Source organism: Thalassophryne amazonica, chromosome 8 (genome assembly GCF_902500255.1).
Source record: "Thalassophryne amazonica chromosome 8, fThaAma1.1, whole genome shotgun sequence".
Taxonomy (NCBI): domain Eukaryota; kingdom Metazoa; phylum Chordata; class Actinopteri; order Batrachoidiformes; family Batrachoididae; genus Thalassophryne; species Thalassophryne amazonica.
Window position 1 is genome coordinate 15,842,109 of NC_047110.1, and position 24,579 is coordinate 15,866,687.

At 38.8% G+C, this 24,579-nt stretch overlaps 1 protein-coding gene across 1 annotated transcript in view; it reads right to left on the reverse strand.

The window, feature by feature from the left end:
- Positions 1–565: 565 nt before the first annotated feature.
- Positions 566–24,579, reverse strand: part of actr6 (actin related protein 6) — a 33,414-nt gene continuing 9,400 nt past the window's right edge. Inside the window, exons 8-12 of the mRNA XM_034175762.1 lie at positions 15,079–15,157; positions 10,347–10,518; positions 9,133–9,271; positions 2,290–2,498; positions 566–2,220 (exon numbers count right to left, since the gene is read on the reverse strand). Of these exons, the coding sequence (XP_034031653.1) occupies positions 2,369–2,498; positions 9,133–9,271; positions 10,347–10,518; positions 15,079–15,157 (520 nt within the window). The 3' untranslated portion in view covers positions 566–2,220; positions 2,290–2,368. The remainder of the gene's footprint in view (positions 2,221–2,289; positions 2,499–9,132; positions 9,272–10,346; positions 10,519–15,078; positions 15,158–24,579) is intronic.

Sequence of the window (24,579 nt, forward strand, 5' to 3'; positions counted from 1 at the left end):
TCATATATTATTTTATATCGATTTTTTTATATCCGTCATAAATATGATTATACTAATAGGTAAATGTATTCATTATAGTAAGTGGAGAAATAGTAAACCCTCCTTTGAGTGGTTTATAAATTATTTCAAATTATTTTCTTATCTTTTCTTATCCCTTAACAAATTATACTCCCCACATAATAGAAAGATCTGTGGAGATAGATCTCGCTTCGTGCTTATTTGAATTATACCCAGATTTTGCTTCATATATATATATATATATATATATATATATATATATATATATATATATATCATTGCATGCCTTGTGATCCGTAAAACCCCAGTCCTTGTATTTATTTAGGTAATTCTTATTTTATATTTCTCTGTATTTCGACAATGCCTTTATTGCCCCTACGAGAAAATGTATGTTTTTAATGTTATGTTTTATTGTGTTCCATAAAAAAAGAGAAAGAAATTAGCCAAAAAAGACATAAATAAATCAGTCCTTAATAACAACAAAAATATTCCCAGCAGTGTACACAACCAAAACATACATAAAACAAAATACTGTGGCTGGATCTTCGTATGACTACCTCTCAGAACATACCAATAACTCAATACCATAAAAAATACACATTCCTTACAGTGTTACACTCCATTTTCTTCTTGTATTATTATTATCATCATCTGGCAAGGAAGATTTACTATTCTACTTGGGAGGGTGTCTCCGGTTCCGGTGGGTAACTACTCCCTGGTCGGTTTGTACACTGATCTAAAACATTTTCTACATACACAAAATGCCTATTTCTCTAAAATATTGCTCACAAATCTGTCTAAATCTGTGTTAGTGAGCAGTTCTCCTTTGCCAAGATAATCCATCCCACCACACAATTCTGAGCATATCAAGATGTTGATTAGATAACATGATTACTGCACAGGTGTGCCTTAGGCTGGCCACAATAAAATGCCTCAGATTGGTGATCAATATTGATGGCTTTTCCAAAGTTACGTCTGGTTCTAATTGCAGTTTCTGAAATACTTTGATGTCTGCAATTCCAATGACAATCTGATACCTTATCTGTTCATCTTTTGCAGCTCCAAAGTCACAACATTCCGCCAGTTCATACAAATATCTCACAAGTGTCTTGATCACCTCCCCCTGCCATTGTGAGCATCTGTGGAAAAATGCGCTTGTGAATAATGTTCCACTTCGGCACAAACTGTTCATCAAACTGCTTGATAACTTTTCCATAATAGTCCTCAACGTCCTCCGGAAAAGTGAACGTGCTGAATACAGGCTCTGCCTCCTTACTCATGGCATACAGCAGTGTGTTGACTTGAATTTCCCATCAAGCTTCGCAGCGAGAACGTTGTCTTCAGATGGGCCAGGTCGATGACTGGATGACGTCAAATGACTGTGGTGCATGAAACATTGCCATTTCACTGCCTCAAACTGGTTCCTCTCACAGGCCACTTCTGACACCATGTCATGAACTACCCAGCTTTGGTTTCGTTAACTAGTTTTATTAACATTTTTGGACATGTATGAACTGCGGAACAACAAAAGAGGTTCTCATTTATAACCTCTTTGGGAACGACGTGCTCAGTGCTTAGCCTAGCAGTTCTATTAACTTCAGCACTTCCAGCAAGCCTCTTTTGTACACCAGCGTAACACAACACCCGGTGGCTAATGTGAGAACTGTCACAAACATCACAATTAACTCAGAAGTTAATACACATTACTATTACAAGTAATGTTTATTAACTCATAAGTTAATATATAATTGAGAGTTTTCAAGGCAAACTGTTCCTACATACAAATGATTACACAAAATGTGTTTCGTTGTCAGTCGTAGTGAATATAGCAAACTAAAACCAACATCATACGCCATATGTCATACTTAAAAATAAAAACACATTTCAGCCCATTAGCTAGAATACAGACACATGTAACAAACAAAAAATAAAAATAAACTAAAGCACAACAGCATACAAAATCCGTGCAGAGCAACGCTGCCTCCACGCAAACAACTGATAGCAAGGCTAACAGAACAAATGTGGCTACAGGTTTGAAAAGATGAGTATTAGGTTGACTTAAAAAAAAATAACCTTAATCCATAAGGAAAAACATTTTGTTTCTTAATAAAAATATATTAGAATTAAGCTATACAGTCACCTGGCAGGTTCGCTCGGATTTTCAGTCTGGTCAGGTGTGGGAGCATGTGCTGGTGCCACATCCTCCAAACTGCAGAAATGCCTGTGATCCTGGATGCCAACCACCCAGAAAGGCAGCAGGTCAATCACCACTTCTCATTCATTCATTCAGACACATATTTTACATGTTCATGAAATCCAGGAAAATTTTAGGCTCAAGAGTATCAGCCAGTCAAATATCAAACTTTTCTTCACAAATATAATGTCCGTTTTCCTCATAATCCTCCCGTGTCACTACCATCTCATCGTAGTCCGGATTGTTGGACAACAGCTTCCCTCCTTCCCACGAGAAACAGATCGGACTGCAGACAAGACAGAAAACACTATACTTTAGAAATTACCAGGAAGCCAGGAAAACTTCCTATGATGCATGCAAGACTTGACCTCAAATCTGATTTATTTCCCCCCAAATCAGATCATTTGACAGTCTGCAGTGATCAGATCAGACTTGCATCCAGACATCACAACTGCTGACAGCACACAGTGGATGTAGAAAGTCCACACACCCATGGGCTTTTAAATATTCCAATTTCTTTCTGCCAATTAAATAAATAATAACAATAATTCATATTAAGATTTCTAAAATGATACCCTTTAAACTCAAATAAAAAACAAATCTCTACAACATGACATAAGTTTAAAAATATCAAAGCCAATGTAATGAGTCACCTGAGTAAAGGCATCTTTTAGTATAACAAGTATATCATCACTTTTACAGCCAATTTTCTTTAGACAAGTGGGGAGATGGATAAATGAACATTTTTTGAGTCAGTGAATATGTCTTGGACTTTACACATCAATCATTAAGAACTACAAACAGAACTGTACTCTCTGGCAAATGTGTTTGAAGTAGGCAGTTCTCAAAAACTGACTGCCAGAAGGAGACTAGTGAGGGGAGTCACCAAGACAGCAAAGACAACAATAAGAGTTAAAATAACGCATACCCTCGCCCGTATGAGCATTGTATTTATAATTTGTATTTGTTTAGTTAATCTTTAGGATCCTATTGTCTTGTACATGTTCAAATCAAATCATCACTTGATGATGTTGTGCAAGTCATAGAATATGCAGATTTGTAGATCACCCTCTGTGCATTTGCACATATTAATATTAATGAGACAAATTTAACTCCATAGAAAGTTATCTTTGAGTTAGCGATAGTTAGCATTAAAGCTAACATCCATCAAATGTCTTGAAAATGACACCAGAGGTGTTATTTAGTTACAGAGGTTACAAAAACAGCCTATTCATTTTTATAAGTGTTTATTTCTCGCTTGCTTTTACATAATATACCAGAAACGAAGCAGTTAGCAAGTAGCTAAACTAGGAAGTGACATCACCATGCTAACCCGGGGTTGCCAACTTTTGGATGTGAGTCTGCGCGCGTGCGTCAAAAAAAAAAATTTGGGCACCCCAACCCTAATTTAAAAAAAAAAAAAAAAGCAGTCCTCCTTTACTAATAAGAATAATAATAGAAGGGAAACTGTGTTTGATTATTCTCTCATGTCCATGATCCTTCCTTCTTCCAAAATATTTCAGTAAGCTCATCTACCGGCATGTAAGAGGCAAATAATGAAAAATGCTTAAAATAGCTGGGGCTTCACTGATGGTTTTTAGCCATGCTAATGCTTCCCAGAACCATTTTCTGCAGTGAATTTGCAAGGAGTCATAGGGAGGATGGAGGCAGCTGGGAAAAAAAAAAATCTATCTTCATCAGCTTCTGTTCCCATGAGTCTTCTCCAAAATTGGAGAGAAGAACTACAGACATTGCTGAATTGATCTTGTTTTTAAATAAAAACATTTGAAGCCCCCAAGCCCCCTTCATTTTGTACAATATGGTCATAACAGTGCTTAGCTGAACAAATATTTCACAATTTATATCTCTATTACATACAGTATTTTATGATGCCACAATCACATTATAACAAGTATATTATTAATGTCTTTAAACACCTGACTGTTTCAACCTAGTGAATGACAACACTGGTAAAATAAAATAAAATTATGAGTAAATCCTGTGTAAAATATATTGGTCTGGATTTATATCAGACCCTATCTGGCTGCCATTATTATAGCTGACAAAGTGAACAGCAAGTCAAATGCAAAATTAAAGTTCTTATACAGACAGGCCAAAGATTTGGATTTGCATGAGAAAACTTCTTCCATCAGCCTTGATACTGTGTCACATGTACTGTGCCGGTGTAGCCTGGTTTTCTGGCCTGACCAAGAGTAATCAAGGGAGGTTTCAGATTATGCAGAACAAGATCATTGGCTTTCTCCTGTCTGCACAACCCCGTACCCACAAAAGCCAGGCCAACTTTAGAATGGTCAGTATGTTGCCTGGTGAGCTCAGAGTTCAACAATTAAAATTAAATCATATGTTTAATATAGTGAATAAGCAAGCCTCAAATTACTTGGTCACTTTCATTTAAATTTACAGCTGCGCAGCACAATATTAATACTCGGTGGAGTACCTTGTTTCTGGTCATTCCTCAGGTGAAGACCTGTGGGGCTTCGTCCTTCAACTACACTGGAGCTAAATTATTTAACTATCCGCCTCGTTAAATCAGAGTTTGTGAATCGAAACCTCTTTTTAAAAACAGTGTCAGACAGTTTTTATTCCAAGAATTGGCTCAACAGGAGAACAATGAATTTATTTATTATTGAGAAAAAAATTAAAAAATACTATATATTTTTATTTTATTAACTGTTATGGGTTTTTATGTATGAATGTATTTTTGCCTGTGAGTATTTTGTTGGGCTATAATGGAAACAAGTTTTTTTTTTTTTTTTTGGCTTTTTTCTGTTACCCTGTATTTTCTACATTTATGTGTATAGTTAATATATTTTTGTATTTTTATTTTATTTATTTATTTATTTATTGCATATTTACATTTTATACAAATTCAAATTGTTCCATGCAGGTGCTATATTAAAGATTAGCCAGCAGGCGTCGACATATTTAACTGCTTCAAACACTGAACCATTTCAACACAATTGCTTCGTATTGATTCAGTGGTTCAAAACACTTCAGTTTCTCCGTCAATATAATCAATAAAATGCATCACCAACCACACGTTTTCAGAGCATGTGCACAGATAGACTTACAATCATTAATACTTGCTAACCAGGACATTAAATAACATACGATATGTCCTTTAAATTACCTAGTTTGCAACTAGTCTGTAGCCAACTGTCTCAACACACAATTAGTTTGATGAGGCTCCATCTGTAGTGGCAAGGGACCCAAAGTTAGGCTTTTTATGGGCTTACCTTGTTATCCAAAACTTTTTATGTCGCCTCAGTGGCTGACTCAGAACCATAAGCAATGAAGCTTTGCTCAAACTCTCTCTAAATTCTTCATGAGGCAGCTGATGTATCAGGTGACAGGTTTTCAGTGAATCAGTGATCACAGAATACTGCAGTCAGAATGTTGTCAGTAGATGTTAACAGCTGTTTTGGGTGCACTCCTTATCCTCTCTTTTCATTAAGAAACAATGAGCTGTGGTCTGGTCTGGTCTAATCTAGTCATCAACAGAAAATAAACGGGAGATATTTTTATTTTGGTGTGACATTTCTTACTTGAGCATGAGAGCGTGAGATTGATGCTGAAAGCATGAGTGTCACGCCAGATGTGCAGTGTGAGAGTTAGCAACCCTGGCTAACCTCTGTAAAGTGTCATAAATAAGTTCAGAGGTGCAAATGTGTCCCAAAAACAGCTTTTTAGTTGTAGAAGTGCTTACTGCTCGCTAGCATTTACATAACATATGAGAAACATGTACAGTATAAATTCTGTATATTCAGTATATATTCTGAACATGTACAGTGTTCAGAATAATAGTAGTGTTATGTGACTAAAAAGATTAATCCAGGTTTTGAGTATATTTCTTATTGTTACATGGGAAACAAGGTACCAGTAGATTCAGTAGAGTCTCACAAATCCAACAAGACCAAGCATTCATGATATGCACACTCTTGGCTATGAAATTGAGCTATTAGTAAAAAAAAAAAAAAAGTAGAAAAGGGGGTGTTCACAATAATAGTAGCATCTGCTGTTGATGCTACAAACTCAAAACTATTATATTCAAACTGCTTTTTTAGCAATCCTGTGAATCACTAAACTAGTATTTATTTGTATAACCACAGTTTTTCATGATTTCTTCACATCTGCGAGGCATGGAGTCAACCAACCTGTGGCACCTTTCAGCTGTTATTCCACTCCAAGCTGTTATTCCACTTCAGAAACAGCTTTTTTGATGTCACCCCACAAGTTCTCAATTGGATTTAGGTCCAGGGATTGGGCAGGCCACTGCAAAACATTAATTTTGTTGGTTTGGAACCAAGATTTTGCTCGTTTACTAGTGTGCTTGGGGTCATTGTCTTGTTGAAACACCCATTTCAAGGGCATGTCCTCTTCAGCATAAGGCAACATGACCTCTTCAAGTATTTTGACATATCCCAAGTGATCCATGATACCTGGTATGCGATATATAGGCCCAACACCATAGTAGGAGAAACATGCCCATATCATGATTTCTTCACATCTGCGAGGCATTAATTTTGTTGGTTTGGAACCAAGATTTTGCTTGTTTACTAGTGTGCTTGGGGTCATTGTCTTGTTGAAACACCCATTTCAAGGGCATGTCCTCTTCAGCATAAGGCAACATGACCTCTTCAAGTATTTTGACATATCCAAACTGATCCATGATACCTGGTATGTGATATATAGGCCCAACACCATAGGAGAAACATGGCCATATCATGATGCTTGCACCACCATGCTTCATTGTCTTCACTGTGAACTGTGGCTTGAATTCAGAGTTTGGGGGTCGTCTCACAAACTGTCTGTGGCCCTTGGACCCAAAAAGAACATTTTACTCTCATCAGTCCACAAAATATTCCTCCATTTCTCTTTAGGCCAGTTGATGTGTTCTTTGGCAAATTGCAACCTCTTCTGCACATGTCTTTTATTTAACAGAGGGACTTTGCGGGAGATTCTTGCAAATAAATTAGCTTCACACAGGTGTCTTTTAACTGTCACAGCACTTACAGGTAACTTCAGACTGTCTTTAATCATCCTGGAGCTGATCAATGGGTGAGACTTTGCCATTCTTGTTATTCTTCTATCCATTTTGATGGTTGTTTTCTGTTTTCTTCCACGCATCTCTGGTTTTTTGTCCATTTTAAAGCATTGGAGATCATTGTAGATGAACAGCCTATAATTTTTTGCACCTGCGTATACGTTTTCCCCTCTCCAATCAACTTTTTAATCAAACTACGCTGTTCTTCTGAACAATGTCTTGAACGCCCCATTTTCCTCAGGCTTTCAAAGAGAAAAGCATGTTCAACAGGTGCTGGCTTCATCCTTAAATAGGGGACACCTGATTCACACCTGTTTGTTCCACAAAATTGACGAACTCACTGACTGAATGCCACACTACTATTATTGTGAACACCCCCTTTTCTACTTTTTTTTTTTTACTAATAGACCAATTTCATAGCCTTAAAATTGTGCATATCATGAATGCTTGGTCTTGTTGGATTTGTGAGAATCTACTGGTACCTTGTTTCCCATGTAACAATAAGAAATATACTCAAAACCTGGATTAATCTTTTTAGTCACATAACACTACTATTATTCTGAACACTACTGTATATAAACACACAAAAGGAAGCGGTTTTGAAGAAATCAGCAACTGACGTCACAGTGCAGCTCTACTCTAATTGGCTCTCACCCATGTCACTCAAGCAAGAAACAGATTAGTTTATAACAGAAACCAACTTTTTAAACCTCTTAAAATACATCAAGGTTAACCATCTTTGATCTTGTCAAAGGTCTGTGTCCCAAGAATTTTCCTTGTGAATTCAAAGACTGTGGCAGTAATAGAACTGGACTTATGCTGTACACAGACAGACAGACAGACAGACGGACAGACGGACGGACGCCAGGTCTTCGCAATACCCGATGGCCATATATTAAAAAAAAAAAAAACTGGGAATAGTGCAACTTTTGTATTTTGCATCACAAATTATATGACACCTCAATGGTGTGGAGCAGAAATTGATTTTCTTAAAAAGGAGACTGGAAAGTTCAGCTATAGTTTGCTGAAGAAAGCACAAGACTCAAATCTCATTTTGATCCACTTCCTTGTATAAAAATTCTTCTCTGTTCCACTCTACAGTGACCAGTGACTGGTGGTGGAACAGACTAAGTTAGCACTATGCACACTCTCTACAATCACAGTCCCAGAAGCCTATAACTCCAGAGTTTAAACAGGCATTTTGGTGGCTTCCATCACGAGTCTCCTTCTTGTATAATTCCCCAGTTTTTGAGAACTGCCTGCTCCAGACAGATTTAACAGAGTGACATGCTGTTTGTTTGGTTTTCTTTTTAAAATGGTGGCAAAAAATTTGAAAGTAAAAACCCAAGAGTGTAGAGACTCTCTCTATCCACTATAAGGAGCGCATTGGTTTGCATCCCCCCTCTTTGAACTGATTTGCTCCAATTAGTTCAGTGACAAATAGAAAATGTGGAGTACTTTGGCTCCTGAGGACCAGGATTAGGAAACAGTGATCTGAATAAACCTGCTTAGAATCATACGTCACACCACCTCCAAATGTACCAAATTGGATTTCATGGGTTGTTTTTTTTTTTGTTGTTTTTTGTTTTTAGACTTTTAAAAGTCAATCTGGATATTGGGGAAGAGTGTCTCGTTTGGACTGACAGTGTGAATGCAGCCTGAACAAAGCTGGATTTACTAAATTAAAGATAACTGTGCATTTTAATATCAAGAGACCGACAACACTGCACTGTAGGATTTGCTATGTTACTATTGGAGAGTCTGGACTCCTGAGGACAGACGTATTCATCTTTTCCAATAGCACAGAAAGGATTTCTTGCTTTCACGTCAGAGTTTGTCAGTTGTAGTCACTTACTTTGCAGGTAGTAGGACTGACAGCGGGAGGTGTGCTGGGACGAGGGACCGCAGTTCTGCCTCAAGCCGCTCTCTGAAGCCGGGGAACAAAGTGTTTCCTCCAGTCACAACAATATTCTGGTAGAAGTGGGGCTGCATCTCTGAAAGCAGAGGACACAGTTAGAGGCTTCACACACACACACACACACACACACACACACACACACACACACACACACACACAGTCATAACAATACTGAAAAATGAACAGCTAATATCCTGGCAAGAAAATCCAGATTACGAGGGTAGGCTGAAAAGTTCCAAGGCTCCCCATGAAGGAGTAATGCATTAACTGCATTATAGTGAGCCTTGGAACTTTTCAGCCTACCCTCGTACTTCTCTGTGTTGCAATTATTTATTTATTGAAGAACATGACCAAAGTGTTCACAACCGTCACAGACCCCAACGACATGTTGAGATCGGTTAGAAAACACAACATAGAAATGAGATCCCTTGTCTGCAGTGATGCTCAATAGTTTTAACCCAAGGCCAAAATGGCCAGAGGGTATTGCGAAGCTCTTGCGTGTGTTCGTCTGTGCTCAGCATAAGTCCAGCCCTATTACTTCCAGGGTCTTCAAATTCACAGGGAACATTCTTGAGACACAGACCTTGGACAAGTTCAAAGATGGCTAACCTTGACCTTGAAGAGGTCAAAAGGTCACATTGTTTCCTATTTTAATGTTCATACAGCCGAGGACATTCTAGCATTACATTATATTTAAATACTAAAACTCCAAAGACCTGACTCCTGAACTTTTAGATACTGAGACATATTAAAACTGTCAGTGATGTCCTGTTTTGCAGAGGACTAAGATTCAGTCAAGGTTAAATCACTTTTAACACTATGTTTATTACATTTTCCACTTAAGAGCAGGGTTCAGGGACAATACGAAAAGTACAAGTGAATGGTGTGTTGTCTTTAAGAAAAAAAAAAAAAATCACATTTTAGTTTCACTCCACAGTGAAAAATTGTGATAAGCTCAGTCTGACAAACTTGTAGTTTAAAAACTTTCAAAACAAAATCAAAATCATGATTTTCAATGACATTCAAAATAATAACAGTTCTTCAGTGACAGAGTGAACAACCTGTGGCTATAAAGTAACACCATTAGAGTGCTCTAAAAATATTGCTGTTAAAAATGACCTCTAAGCAGAAAAGGCAGTGTGTTTTCTGACCTTCTGGCATCGACTGAATGGAGTGAACAATTGCCTCAGGGATGCCCATCTCCTGAATACCAATGTCTGATGGGTGGAAGAGCATTTCAGGGACGGCAAAGCGCTCGTTGGCCAACCTCAGAATCTGCTCTCCTGTCTTGTACTTTCCTGTAAAGACCATCTCCTCACGTGGCTGGTGGAAAGATTAATTAATAAATATATTTAACTTAAAAAAAAAAACAACAAGTCACTAAGAAAACTGTGACAAAAACACCACAAAGAACACACAACTGGGTACCGCAGACAGACTCGTTTGAGGGTGGGCGCTAAAGTGGTAAAATGAAAAAGCATAATTCTACTTCTGGGAGCAGCCCTCATCTGTCCCCATCAGAAACATGGCACTTTCGCTGAGGTTTTGGGCAAATTACACATAACGTGAAAATGCAAAGAAAAAGTGAAGCTACAGTGGAAAGCAGACATTTGTTGCAGATTTTTTTATGACCCGGCACTTAAACATGTTGTACAGGCGAGAGACCGCAGCTACTATGTCAAGGTGTGTGGGCTAAAACACCAACACAACCTCTCCCATTCGCCTTGTCTTCCCTTCTCCACTGGGAAATGACAAAAACTGCCCTTTTTAGAAGTGCTTCGGTGATTGCAGCCGAAAACAAAACAGTAAATCATTTTTCCATGAGAAGTGATGCTGTGTTTGTGCACGCTGTCCCCAGAAGTGGTCAAATCCTGCGATATCACACAGGGGTTCAAATGAGTCTGCTTAAGTACTCACTCACTCATCTTCAACTGCTTACTTCCATTAAGGCTCACGAGGGAGCTGAAGCCTATCCCAGCAGTCATAGGGCGTGAGGTGAGGTACACCCTGGACAGGACGCAACTTGTCACGGGGCCACATACAAACTAACAAACAACATAGTTCTGCTAAACAGTCCCCCCAGGCAACTCTGAGCTCAGTACAACCATTCTACAGCAACTTATTTAATGCGTGGGTCTGAAGTAAAATATCAATTTTGAAGCTTCACAATAAAATACTGCACAGCTGCTCTGACTGAAGTAAAGAGCTCTACATAGGATAACTAAGGAGGCTGAGCAAAATAAGTCTGAACTTGGAATATATATGCAGTGGCATGTAAATAAAATGTACTTCAGGCACTTAATTATTGCTCCACCCACAGTATTTAAGCAAACTGGTGAATAATGATGCTATTGTGCTGCATTCTGCCGGTGGCATGCTCACAGACAGAAGAATGTGTGTACATACCAGCTGTCTGTGGACTTTACCTATGCAGAATGTATTACATCAGCAGTGATGGTCCCACAGAGATTGACAAATTACACACAGAGTATGCAGCACAATTATTTTCCACTTTGTTTTAAAAGTGTGGATGAAGCAATGATGTCTGAAACTGGAGATTGTTTGTTGTAACAGCCAGTGCATGAGCATGTTCTCTTGCTGTGTACCCTTTGTGCACTGCTGTGATGTCCACACAGACTCGGATGTGTGTGTGTGTGTGTGTTATGCCTTTAAAAAAAATAAAGATGCTGACATTGAATGGGTTTGTTTTATTCTCTGTACAATCGTCTCTGCTGCTGGAGCAGCATTCTGACAAGATTAATAAGTTAACACAAAGGTTTCAAAGAAGCAAAACACAGACGCCATCAGCATCTCTTCAATTTCCTTTTTGACTTTGATCAACTGTAATGTGTGTGCAAACCTCACTTACAGTGGGGTAAAAAAGTATCTAGTCAGTACCTGATTGTGCAAGTTCTCCTACTTAGAAAGATGAGAGAGGTCTGTAATTTTCATCATAGGAACACTTGAACTGTGAGAGACAAAAATGAGAAAAAAAAAAATCCAGGAAATCACACTGTAGGATTTTTAAAGAATTCATTTGTAAATTATGATGGAAAATAAGTATTTGGTCAATAATAAAAGTTCAACTCAATACTCTGTAACATAATCTTTGTTGGCAATGACAGAGGTCAAACGCTTCCTGTAAGTCTTCACCAGGTTTGCACACACTGTAGCTGGTATTTTGACCCATTCCTCCATGCAGATCTCCTCTAGAGCAGTGATGTTTTGGGGCTGTCGCTGGGCAACATGGACTTTCAACTCCCTCAACAAACTTTCTATGGGGTTGAGGTCTGGAGACTGGCTTGAAAATTACAGACCTCTCTCATCTTTCTAAGTAGGAGAACTTGCACAATCAGGGACTGACTAAATAATTTTTTACCCCACTGTATTTGCATGTTCCCTCCTTGACATTTGCACACTCAGGTGGACAAACCCCAAAATGGGTATGTATGAATGCAAACACTAACTGAACAATAAGTGCTGTTTTGTGCATTTGAGAAATGCAATCTGTGTTGCACGATGTTAGTAACTCAGTAAGCAGGTGTACAATTATCTCTGCGCATATTTTACAACATGCAAACATTTAGTAAATCAAGCCCTTCCAGATAATGAGTGCTAAATTGCAAGGGCAATCCAAACATTTGTATGGTGGAGTGGCAACTCTTTTGTAAGTGATTTGCTAAGACAAATGCACAGTTCATAGCAGTCATAACGTGGTGTTGACAGACATATATAAAAGAGGAATTTGCGCATTAACAGCCATCATTGTATGAGCCACTGGTAGCCAGTCTGCTCTGTGTTAGCCTGATCCCATCAGATCTCAAAAGCTAAGCAATGTAAGTCCGGGTTAGTACTTGGATGGAAGACCTCTTCAGAACACCAGGGGCTGTGCGTGTTTCTCCAAGTCAAACTAGAGTTGTGTCAGGAAGGGCATCCAGCATAAAATGTGCCTTATACTAATGAGGCTCTGACTATATCTGATGTGGCGACCCCAAACACAATGGCAGCAACCAAAAAGGAGAACAACATTACAAAAAAAACACTGACAGCAGATACAGTGCATCCAGAAAGTATTCACAGCGCAGTGCTTTTTTTCCACAATTGGTTATGTTACAGCCTTTTTCCAAAATTGATGAAATTCATTTTTTCATGAAAAGTCTACACACAATATCCCATAATGACAACATAAAAACATTTGCAATTTTTGCAAATTTATTAAAAATTAAAAAAACTAAGAAATCACATGTACATAAGTATTCACAGCCTTTCCCATGAAGCTCAAAATTGCACTCTATTGCGCTGTTTCAACTGATCATCCTTGAGCTGTTTCCAACAGCTGAATTGTTGTCCACCTGGGATAAATTCAGTTGATTGGACATGTTTTGGAAAGATACACATCTGTCTACATATAAGGTCCCACAGATGACAGTCAGAGAACAAACCAAGTATGAAGTCAAAGGATTTGTCTGTAGACCTCCGAGACAGGATTGTCTCGAGGCACAAACCTGGGGAAGGGAACAGAAATAGTTCTGCTGCTTTGAAGGTCCCAATGAGCATAGTGGCCTCCATCATCCGTAAATGGAAGTCGTTCACATCCATCAGGACTCCTCCTAGAGCTAGCCGCCTATCTAAACTGAGTTATCGTGGAGAAGGGCCTTAATCAGTGAGGTGACCAAGAACCTGATGGCCACTCAGCTCCAGCATTCTTCTGTGGAGAGAGGAGAACCTTCCAGAAGGATAAGCATCTCTGCAGCAATACACCAATCAAGCCTGTATAGTCAAGTGGCCAGACGGAAGTCACTCCTTAGTAAAAGGCACATGGCAGCCCACCTGGAGTTTGCCAAAAGGCACCTCAAGGACTCTCAGACCATGTGAAACAAAATTCTATGGTCTTATGAAACAAAGATTGAACTCTTTGGCGTGAATGCCAGGCATCATGTTTGGAGGAAATCAAGCACCATCTCTACAGTGAAGCATGGTGGTGGCAGCATCATGCTGTCAGCATCATGCTGTCAGCAGGAACTGGGAGACTAGTCAGGATTGAGGGCAAGATGAATGCAGCAATATACAGAGACATCCAGGTTGAAAACCTGCTACAGAGCGCTCTTGACGTCAGACTGCACACAGCCAAGATATTCAAGGAGTGGCTTCAGGACAACTCTGTGAATGTCCTTGAGTGGCCCGGCCAGAGCCAAGACCTGAATCCAATTGAACATCTCTGGAAAGATCTGAAAATGGCTGTGCACTGATGCTCCTCATCCAACCTGATGGAGCTTGAGAGGTGCTGCAAAGAGGAATGGGCAAAACTGCTAAAAGATAGGTGCACCAAGCTTGTGGTATCATATTCAAGAAGACGTGAGGCTGTAATTGCTGCCAAACGTGCATCGACAACATATTGAGCAAAGGGTGTGAATACTTGTGTACACATTTAAGTAAGCCCCTTCGGCTGCTCCCTTGTTTGCACTCGGGGTCCCCACAGCAATTTCAACGTAGATGTGCATGTTGAATTGTCAGTTGTTTTTTTTTTTTAAACACAGATTTCATCTTCTTTTTTTTTTAAATAAATTAGCAAAAATCTCAAAAAAAATTTCTTTTTTCATGTCATTGTGGGGTGTTGTGAGTTAAATTTTGAGAGAAACAATTAATTTACGCCATTTTGTAATAAGGCTGTAACAACAACATGTGGAAAAAGTGAAGCGCTGTGAATACTTTCAGGATGTTTTGACTGAAGAATAAAAACAGTTGCAGCGCTGATGCTTTTCAAGAATTCACTCATTCACTCACTCATCTTCAACTGCTTACTTGGGAACGGGTCACGGGGTCATCAATTCACATCACTCTAAAAAAGAACATAAAAGTAATAAAACACAGATGCCGCCTCACCTTACAGAAGCCTTTCTTGATGGAGCTGAAATCTGGAAGAACATAATCCCTCATCACTGTGTTGTCTTCTCCTTTTAGCCTGACAAACAGAACCATTATTCTTCCAACAGCTACCACCACAGGACAGGCTCGGGGTTAGCCACAAGCTGCAGACCTCAATGACCAGTGAGAAAACTACTGCGTCACATGATGCGCTTCCAGCAGCAGAGGCTGACTCACAAAGTGTCAGTCAGCAACTTTGATTGAGAAGGAAAACTTTCTTCTCTCCACTGCTTCTAATGTCTGATAATCACTTTGTCCTTTTCATCTGGACAAAGCAGATAGTCCCATCCAACATACAGTAGTGTTCAGAATAATAGTAGTGCTATGTGACTAAAAAGATTAATCCAGGTTTTGAGTATATTTCTTATTGTTACATGGGAAACAAGGTACCAGTAGATTCAGTAGATTCTCACAAATCCAACAAGACCAAGCATTCATGATATGCACACTCTTAAGGCTATGAAATTGGGCTATTAGTAAAAAAAAAAGTAGAAAAGGGGGTGTTCACAATAATAGTAGTGTGGCATTAAGTCAGTGAGTTCATCAATTTTGTGGAACAAACAGGTGTGAATCAGGTGTCCCCTATTTAAGGATGAAGCCAGCACCTGTTGAACATGCTTTTCTCTTTGAAAGCCTGAGGAAAATGGGAAGTTCAAGACATTGTTCAGAAGAACAGCATAGTTTGATTACAATGTTGATTGGAGAGGGGAAAACTTATACGCAGGTGCAAAAAATTATAGGCTGTTCATCTACAATGATCTCCAATGCTTTAAAATGGACAAAAAAAACCAGAGACGTGTGGAAGAAAATGGAAAACAACCATCAAAATGGATAGAAGAATAACCAGAATGGCAAAGGCTCACCCATTGATCAGCTCCAGGATGATCAAAGACAGTCTGGAGTTACCTGTAAGTGCTGTGACAGTTAGAAGATGCCTGTGTGAAGCAAATTTATTTGCAAGGATCCCCCGCAAAGTCCCTCTGTTAAATAAAAGACATGTGCAGAAGAGGTTACAATTTGCCAAAGAACACATCAACTGGCCTAAAGAGAAATGGAGGAATATTTTGTCGAGTGATGAGAGTAAAATTGTTCTTTTTGGGTCCAAGGGCCACAGACAGTTTGTGAGACAACCCCCAAACTCTGAATTCAAGCCACAGTTCACAGTGAAGACAGTGACGCATGGTGGTGCAAGCATCATGATATGGGCATGTTTCTCCTACTATGGTGTTGGGCCTATATATCGCATACCAGGTATCATGGTTCAGTTTGGATATGTCAAAATACTTGAAGAGGTCATGTTGCCTTATGCTGAAGAGGACATGCCTGTGAAATGGGTGTTTCAACAAGACAATGACCACAAGCACACTTGTAAATGAGCAAAATCTTGGTTCCAAACCAACAAAACTAATGTTTGGAGTGGCCTGCCCAATCCCTGGACCTAAATCCAATTGAGAACTTGTGGGGTGACATCAAAAAAGCTGTTTCTGAAGCAAAACCAAGAAATGTGAATGAATTGTGGAATGTTGTTAAAAAATCTTGTAGTGGAATAACAGCTGTCAAGTTGGTTGACTCCATGCCTCGCAGATGTGAAGAAATCATGAAAAACTGTGGTTATACAACTAAATACTAGTTTAGTGATTCACAGGATTGCTAAAAAAAAGCCGTTTGAAGATAACAGTTTTGAGTTTGTAGCGTCAACAGCAGATGCTACTATTATTGTGAACACCCCCTTTTCTACTAACAGCCCAATTTCATAGCCTTAAGAGTGTGCATATCATGAATGCTTGGTCTTGTTGGATTTGTGAGAATCTACTGGTACCTTGTTTCCCATGTAACAATAAGAAATAGACTCAAAACCTGGATTAATCTTTTTAGTCACAGAGCACTACTATTATTCTGAACACTACCGTATAACAGGCAGCTGTATGCACAAGTGTCTGCAGAAAACGTTCACCACGTCCATCACAGACCAACAAAAAGGGCCATCATAATATTCATTTTATTGTCCAGAATATGTGGAATACATTCATTAAGTGCATTAGGTGAGACTAATTTAATAAAAGCACTGAATTCATAATCTAGTTCAGTAGTGTGTGTGTGTGTGTGTGTGTGTGTGTGCCCAAAGGCATGCAGGTTTGGTGAACTGGAGACTTTAAATTGACCCTAGGACTTAATATGTTTGTTTATGTTTGCGATCTATATGTGTTGGTCCCACACTAGACTGGCCTATAAAAGGTGTACCCTGCCTCTCACCCAATAGCTGCTAGGATAAGCTGCAGCCCCCCCACCCCCACGTGACCCTTAATTGAAATATAAGTGGGTGGGTACAGAAAATATTTATATTTTAAATAAGTAATATTTTACAGTCCGATAATTTGGTGTGCATTTTGCCTGTTTTTGAAGAGTTATTGAGCTGGAAACCATCAGCTGTATCTGGTAACACTGATAATGATCATGCTTGAGGACTTCCAGCAGAAAATGGACAGGTTTGTGAGAAAAAAAAAAAGAAAATACATGTCACTTTTAATTATTCTACTCTAAAGATCATTTGTTACTTTATATATTTGGTTTTGTTCCAGAAGAAGTTGAAGTTTTGTATAAACTAGAATGCTGATACAGTGGCTAGGAAGTGCAAATCAAAATTACAGAATGCAAAACAAAGTTTACAAATGGCAGAACATTTTTACAAGTCCCGAAACAAATTTACAAACAGAACAGTTTTACAAGACCCAAACCAAATTTACAAATTACAGAACATTTTTACAAGTCCCAAAACAAATTTTAAAATGACAGATTCTGACAGAAGGGGAATGTACCAAATGACAGACATTCCCTTCCCTTAAGTTCGGCATTTGGTACATTTCCATTCTGTCAGAATACGTCATTTGGTACATTCCCCTTGTGTCACGTTCGGCATTTGGTACATTTTCTTTCCATCAGAATCTGTCATTTGTTTCAGGACTTCTTGTAAAAGTGTTTTTGCACTTCCCAGCCACCATATATTGAACTCAAAAATGTTCTTACAAAAGGGGAGCCCTGAAGAAAAAGTTTGAGAACCACTGCTGTAGTTCATGCATTTGCCACCAGGAGGCATTTCAAGGCTGTAGAATGCCCACCCCACTATCCAGTGTTGCATAACAATAGTATTACTGAATCTTTGCCATTAGGTTTATGGTTCAGTGTCAAGCGGCACGTTATATCATGATACCAGGAAGCAGTGGATACCACACTTCTGTTATAGCCAGGTAACATATACACTGACTTAACTTCGACCTTAATTTTTTTGAAAAAAAACTTTCATTATATACCGGTATATTAATTCATACAATCACCACCCCTCATGTCATACAGAAGTACAGACCACCATCTAAGTAAGTATATGAATTCAGTGCTTTTATTAAATTATTCCCAAAACAATACGCCATTGAATTCCATGGCATATCATGACAAAGTGACAAATGAACAATTCCACAAACAAACACAGACAAAACTAGTGAGTCCGAAAGGGTGTGGGCTGAAGCAAAGCTTATTAGCGCCCACCCCTGCTCGTACAAGTCCAACAATTCTTATCAGTCATATTTACATAAATACAAATTCACTACTACATGTCGACACACAGACATACACATCAATATACTATTCACTTATAATTATATTTATATAGTACCAGATCACAAGAAATTCGAATCAAGGCACTTTACGCCAGTAAGGACTAACCTTACCAACCCCCAGAGCGAGCACTAGGCAACTGTGGTGAGGAAAACTCCCTATGAGGAAGAAACCTCAAGCAGACCAGGCTCTTGGGGGTGACCCTCTGCTTGGGCTGTGCCATATATACCAGTATACATACCTATATACTTTACAAACATAAATATATACATACATACATATACACAGTCACTTATATACATATACACCTACCCATATCTATATATCTACATACGCATATACATACCCACACATTCAAATATACAATGAGTCCCACTTATAAATTGAACATTCCATATAAATCAAATTATATTTGCTTCTTTATGATACTTAGACATGATGTTCTTTTTGAGTAGTTTCTTAAATCTTACTAAGGTACTACTCATTCTAACCTCTGTTGAACATTTGTTCCATTTCCTCACCCCAACCACAGACACACAAAAACCATTTACATTTGTTCTTACTGGTGGTTTCATAAAAATTGCACAACCTCTTAAACTATATCTGGATTCCCTCAATCGGAACAGACTCTGGACATGTCTCGGTAAGGCTTGGTTTTTCACTCGAAATAAAGTTTGAATTGTAATGTAATCGACCAAATCTATGAATTTTAATAAATTTAAAGACACAAATAAAGAAGGAGTTGGTTCACGATATTGTTTATTGCAGATGATTCGTATGGCTCGTTTTTGCAAAAGGAATATTGGATTGGTATTTGATTTGTAAGTGTTTCCCCATGACTCAACACAATATGTCATATATGGTACCATCAGAGAATGATATAAAGTAAGTAACCCTTCTTGCGGCAGTAGGTCTTTGGCTTTATACAGAATGGCTATAGTTTTTGACAATTTTGATTTCACATAATTTATATGTGGTTTCCAGCTAAGTTTATTATCAATTATAACACCTAAAAATTTATTCTCTGTTACTAACTCAATTTCCTTATTGTTTATAGTTAAATTTTTACATTTGGGTGCCTGTTTATTTCCAAATATAATACATTTAGTTTTCCCAAGGTTGAGTGACAACTTATTAGCGTCAAACCAAACCTTAAATTTTTCCAGTTCTTTCTCCACTATGTCCAGAAGCTGTTCAAGATTTTCACTGCTACAGAACACAGTTGTATCATCCGCAAAAAGGACACATCTCAGTGAACTCGACACCCAACTTATATCATTTATATAGATTATAAACAACAAAGGACCCAGCACTGAGCCCTGCGGCACCCCACATGTGACATCCCTGAGTTCAGAATTTGTATTATTGAATTGAACATACTGAAATCTGCCTTGTAAATAACTAGCTATCCATTCATATGCCAGACCTCTGATTCCATATTTCTGCAGTTTAATTAATAGTATTCCATGGTTGTGTCAAACGCTTTCTGTAAATCAAAAAAAACACCTATTGTGTATTGTTTATTGTCAATTGCAGTTGCTATACTTTCCACAAAGTCCATCAAAGCATGTGATGTAGTTCGAGACCTTCTGAATCCATATTGTTCTTCACAAATGATGTTATGCTTCAGTAAATAATCATTTAATCTTTTAGCAAATATTTTTTCCAAAATTTTGGAAAATTGTGGCAGGACTGATATAGGTCTATAATTAGAAAATGTGTGTTTGTCACCAGTTTTAAACAGAGGAATTACTTTGGCTATTTTCATTTGAGAAGGAAATTTACCAGTACTTAATGACATATTGCAAATATAATTGAATGGTTTTACTATACAATCAATAACTTTTTTTAATAAAGCCATATCCAAATTATTAAAATCAGTCGATTTCTTACTTTTTGAACCATGAACCAGATCAAGTATTTCCCTTTCATGAGTACCACCAATGAACATTGAAACAGATTTGTTAAACGTTGAATTATTTACCCAGAAGTTATTAGTTGATGAGTCAATTTTACTGGCAAGATTTTTACCCACATTAACGAAGTATTCATTAAAGTGTTCAGCAATAGACTCGTCCTTATCAATCATGATGTAGTTGTTACTCTGAAAAAATGAAGGATAATCTCTAGTTACTCTATTCTTTTTTACTATTTCATTTAATATGTTCCATGTGTTTTTGATGTTATTTCTATTTTTGACAAGTAACTCATTATAATATATTTTTTTACTGAGTCTCATGATATTAACTTATTCTTATATGTTTTATACTTACTTTCAGCTTCCTTAGTTCGTAGTTTTATGAAATGTTTATATAGTACGTTTTTCTTTTTACATGCCCTCTGAAGCCCCTTAGTTATCCATGGTTTGTTGCTATATTGATTTCTATATATTTTGTCAACAAATGGACAGTGTTTATTATACAAACTGGAAAAAATGGAGATGAAAGCATCATATGACCTGTCAACATCATCAACAAAAACATCTGACCAATTCTGACTTGATAAATCCTCCCTTAAATTACCAATTGTTTCAGGTGTTACTTTTCTACTCATGAATTTGGTATTGCTTCGATACTTACAACAACCCTCCAATGCAAAGACTGAGAAAACTGGCAAGTGATCACTGATATCACTGACCAGTAGTCCCCCACTAAGATTACCGGATATAACGTTAGTTAAAATATTGTCAATGAGAGTTGTTGAGTCCATAGTTATTCTGCTAGGATGAATGATGGTTGGAAACAGTCCTAAACAATACAAGGTGTTTATAAATGAAGTGATTTGTGGATGATTGTGAGGGTTTAAAAAATCTATGTTGAAATCTCCACAGACAAATAAATGCTTATTTCTGTTGATTTTGTTGTACATTCCTAAGATAATGTCTTCAAAGTGTTGTATGGCTGGGGGGCCTGGCTGCCTTTTTGTTTCTGTCTTTTGTTTTTCCTTCCAGGTGGCTTACATTTGGGACTGAGTGGCTGTGTTGCTGAGGTTATCAGGACCTCACCCTGATCACCTGCAGCTCGTCAGGACTCACAGCTGTGGTGCATCTATATGGATTGGAACATGGTGGCATTTAAGACTGGAGTATACAGTGTGTATTTGCCAGAGACTCGACCTTGTGACCAGACGGGTGAGATCGTCGTCTCGGGAGCCATCTCATCATCAGTGGATGCAGAGAACGTCCAGGGTTTGATGCACGGTCTGTGAAAGAGGAGGGGGTGAGGTCTCACGCTCGTCAGCACACTTCCTGAGACTCGGTTTGTTGCGGCCACCTGGGGGGTGTCGGCGGGGTCCTTGGGTCCGAACGGCTTCTGGCTCCGGACCGTTAGCGCTGCTGGGAGCGCACCGTATCACCACCACGCCAGACCGCACATTCTTTTGTTGTTTTGTATCACATCACTGTTATGTATTAAATTCAGTTAGCCTTTGTACCGTGCTCTGCTTATTTCATACTGGGTCCTTCAAACGATGGTCGGTTCTCCGAGCTGCGTCCGACACATAACACAAAGGTGTCAATATTTGTCCCAGGAGCTCTGTAAATACAACTAACAAGTATGTTTTTGGAGTTTATAGATGTAATTTCTATGGTAACACATTCCATGATGTTGTCCACTGTAAATGACATGTTGTTGATGAGTTTACAGTTATAATCTGACCTTACAAACAATGCAACGCCTCCGCCCCTTCTCGTCTGCCTATTAACCAGGAACAATTCATAACCATCAAGATATACCAGATCTTTATTATCCTCATTTAACCATGTTTCTGAAATTGCAATAACTGAAAAACGTTTTTTGGATGTTTTCAAACAATCATTAATAGTGGACAGATTACGAGAAAGACTTCTGCTGTTGAAATGTATAATTGAAAAATCTTCATCATTGATTTTATAATTTTTGAATTGTTCTTCTGTAAAATATTGCACTGTCTCACAATATTCTCACTGAAAAAGGTATCAGGATCATTTTCAGATTCGAAGGGGTGGTTAGCAGAGTTATTATAATTAAATGTATCTAGACAGAGCTCCTGGGCAGAAATAACGGATCATTATCCTTAGTCATTATGTCTCTCTTGTCTCCGGGTGTAGATGATGTGGATGAGTGGGTTGCTCCAGTCTGCATCATGGTGCTGTGATGTGTTTGAGTCCTCATACCTATTGTTCATATTTGTCCAGCTCCTCGATGTTCCTTATTGCCATAACCTTTGCTTGTTCTGGTGATCCGTTCAGTTTAATGAATATTTTACAGTTTGAAGTCCATGTGTGCTGGATTTTTCCCTGTTTCTTTAAGAAGTGTGCTTTCCTGGCGATGTCGGCATTCCGTTTGGTGAGATGTTCATTGATGAATACATTTGTCCCTTTCAGTTTTCTTCCTTGTTTTAACAGTGCTGTTTTGTGTTTTCTGTTGATGAATCTCATGATGACAGTTCGTTTATCACCGTCATTTCTCCGGGGCAGAGGGTGGCACGCTTCAATGTTATTTAAATCCATTTCTATACCTTTAGATAGGAGGAAATCAGCAACCTGTTTTTCCACAGAGCTGACCTCCTGTTCACTGGGCTCCCCTCCGCTCTCATCTGTTACTGCCCGTGCGTAGGACCGTGGTTTGATGTGAAGACCTGTGATGATGACGTCGTTAATTCTGGTGTACTGCTCCAATTCAGCCACTCTATTTTCCAGCTGCACCAGACGCCGGTCTTTCTCAGCGTTCTGGAGCCGTAATGCCTTCACCTCCTCCACCAGATCCATGATTGATTTCTGTTGCTGCTTCACAACAGAAATCTCCTCTGATAGAAAGTCCAGAGATTTTTTAATATCGTCACCTTCCTCCGCTGTCAGAACCTTCTTAGGCCCCATGGTCGGCTTATGGGCAGCTTGACGATCGCCGATGTTAACAGCCTGCGTTGTTTGTCACCGGGATGGATCTGCACTGTGCTGGTGCCGCGCAGCCTCGGTGTTTCCGCGCTGATGGATCCGCGGTGGCTGCACGAAGCCTCATCTACAAACCTGGACTGTCAGAGGCAAAGCAATCACAAATATCTACTAAATCTCACACCCAAGCATTTCCTGGGTACTATGCTCGATAGAACCTGGATCAAAATTAGGGCTTTCCCAGTGGGATTTATTATGTGTGATAACTGTGCAATGAAACGTGATCGTATTAACCCAACTGTAAATAAAACAACCCACAGAGGTATATTTAGGTCCCCTATACACAGGATGGCGGCAGCTGAGTCTGTCATGCGGCATAAAATGAGCCCGATCCACTAATGTGATGCAAAAACACCTTTCTCTGTAACTACTTCAGCAGCCCTTGTGGGGAGGTGTTGTCTCACATGGAGTTTGTGCGCTACGGACGACGTCATATTTCCACAGAGATCTGCCGCTTTTTGATATATATGCTCAATTGAGAGCAGTTTGCCGTCACATTGCCTCACTTGTTCATGCACACTACGAGAGAGAGAGAGAGAGAGAGAGAGAGAGAGAGAGAGAGAGAGAACAAGCATAAAACAAGCTAAATGGTTCATTTTTAACACTCGTCAGGTTGGATTTATCTTGTGTGCGTTTCTTCGTCATTCAAGGGCGCTGTCAGCTAAGTCCACAGAAAAATGACATCATTGGATAATTAACAACTTTCACTGGACTTTTTATGGCTGCAACAAAACTGCCCCGTGAAAACAGTTGAGCTGCATGTCCACTTGCACTGAACTGACACCAGAGCTTTGAGAAGCCCACAATGAATCATCAGCCACAGGAAAAATATAAGACAAATCTCTCCTCCTGATCTCCGCTCAGATTTAAACACGCACAAAACTTTCTGATGAACTCTGTGGGCATCATCTGAAAAGGAA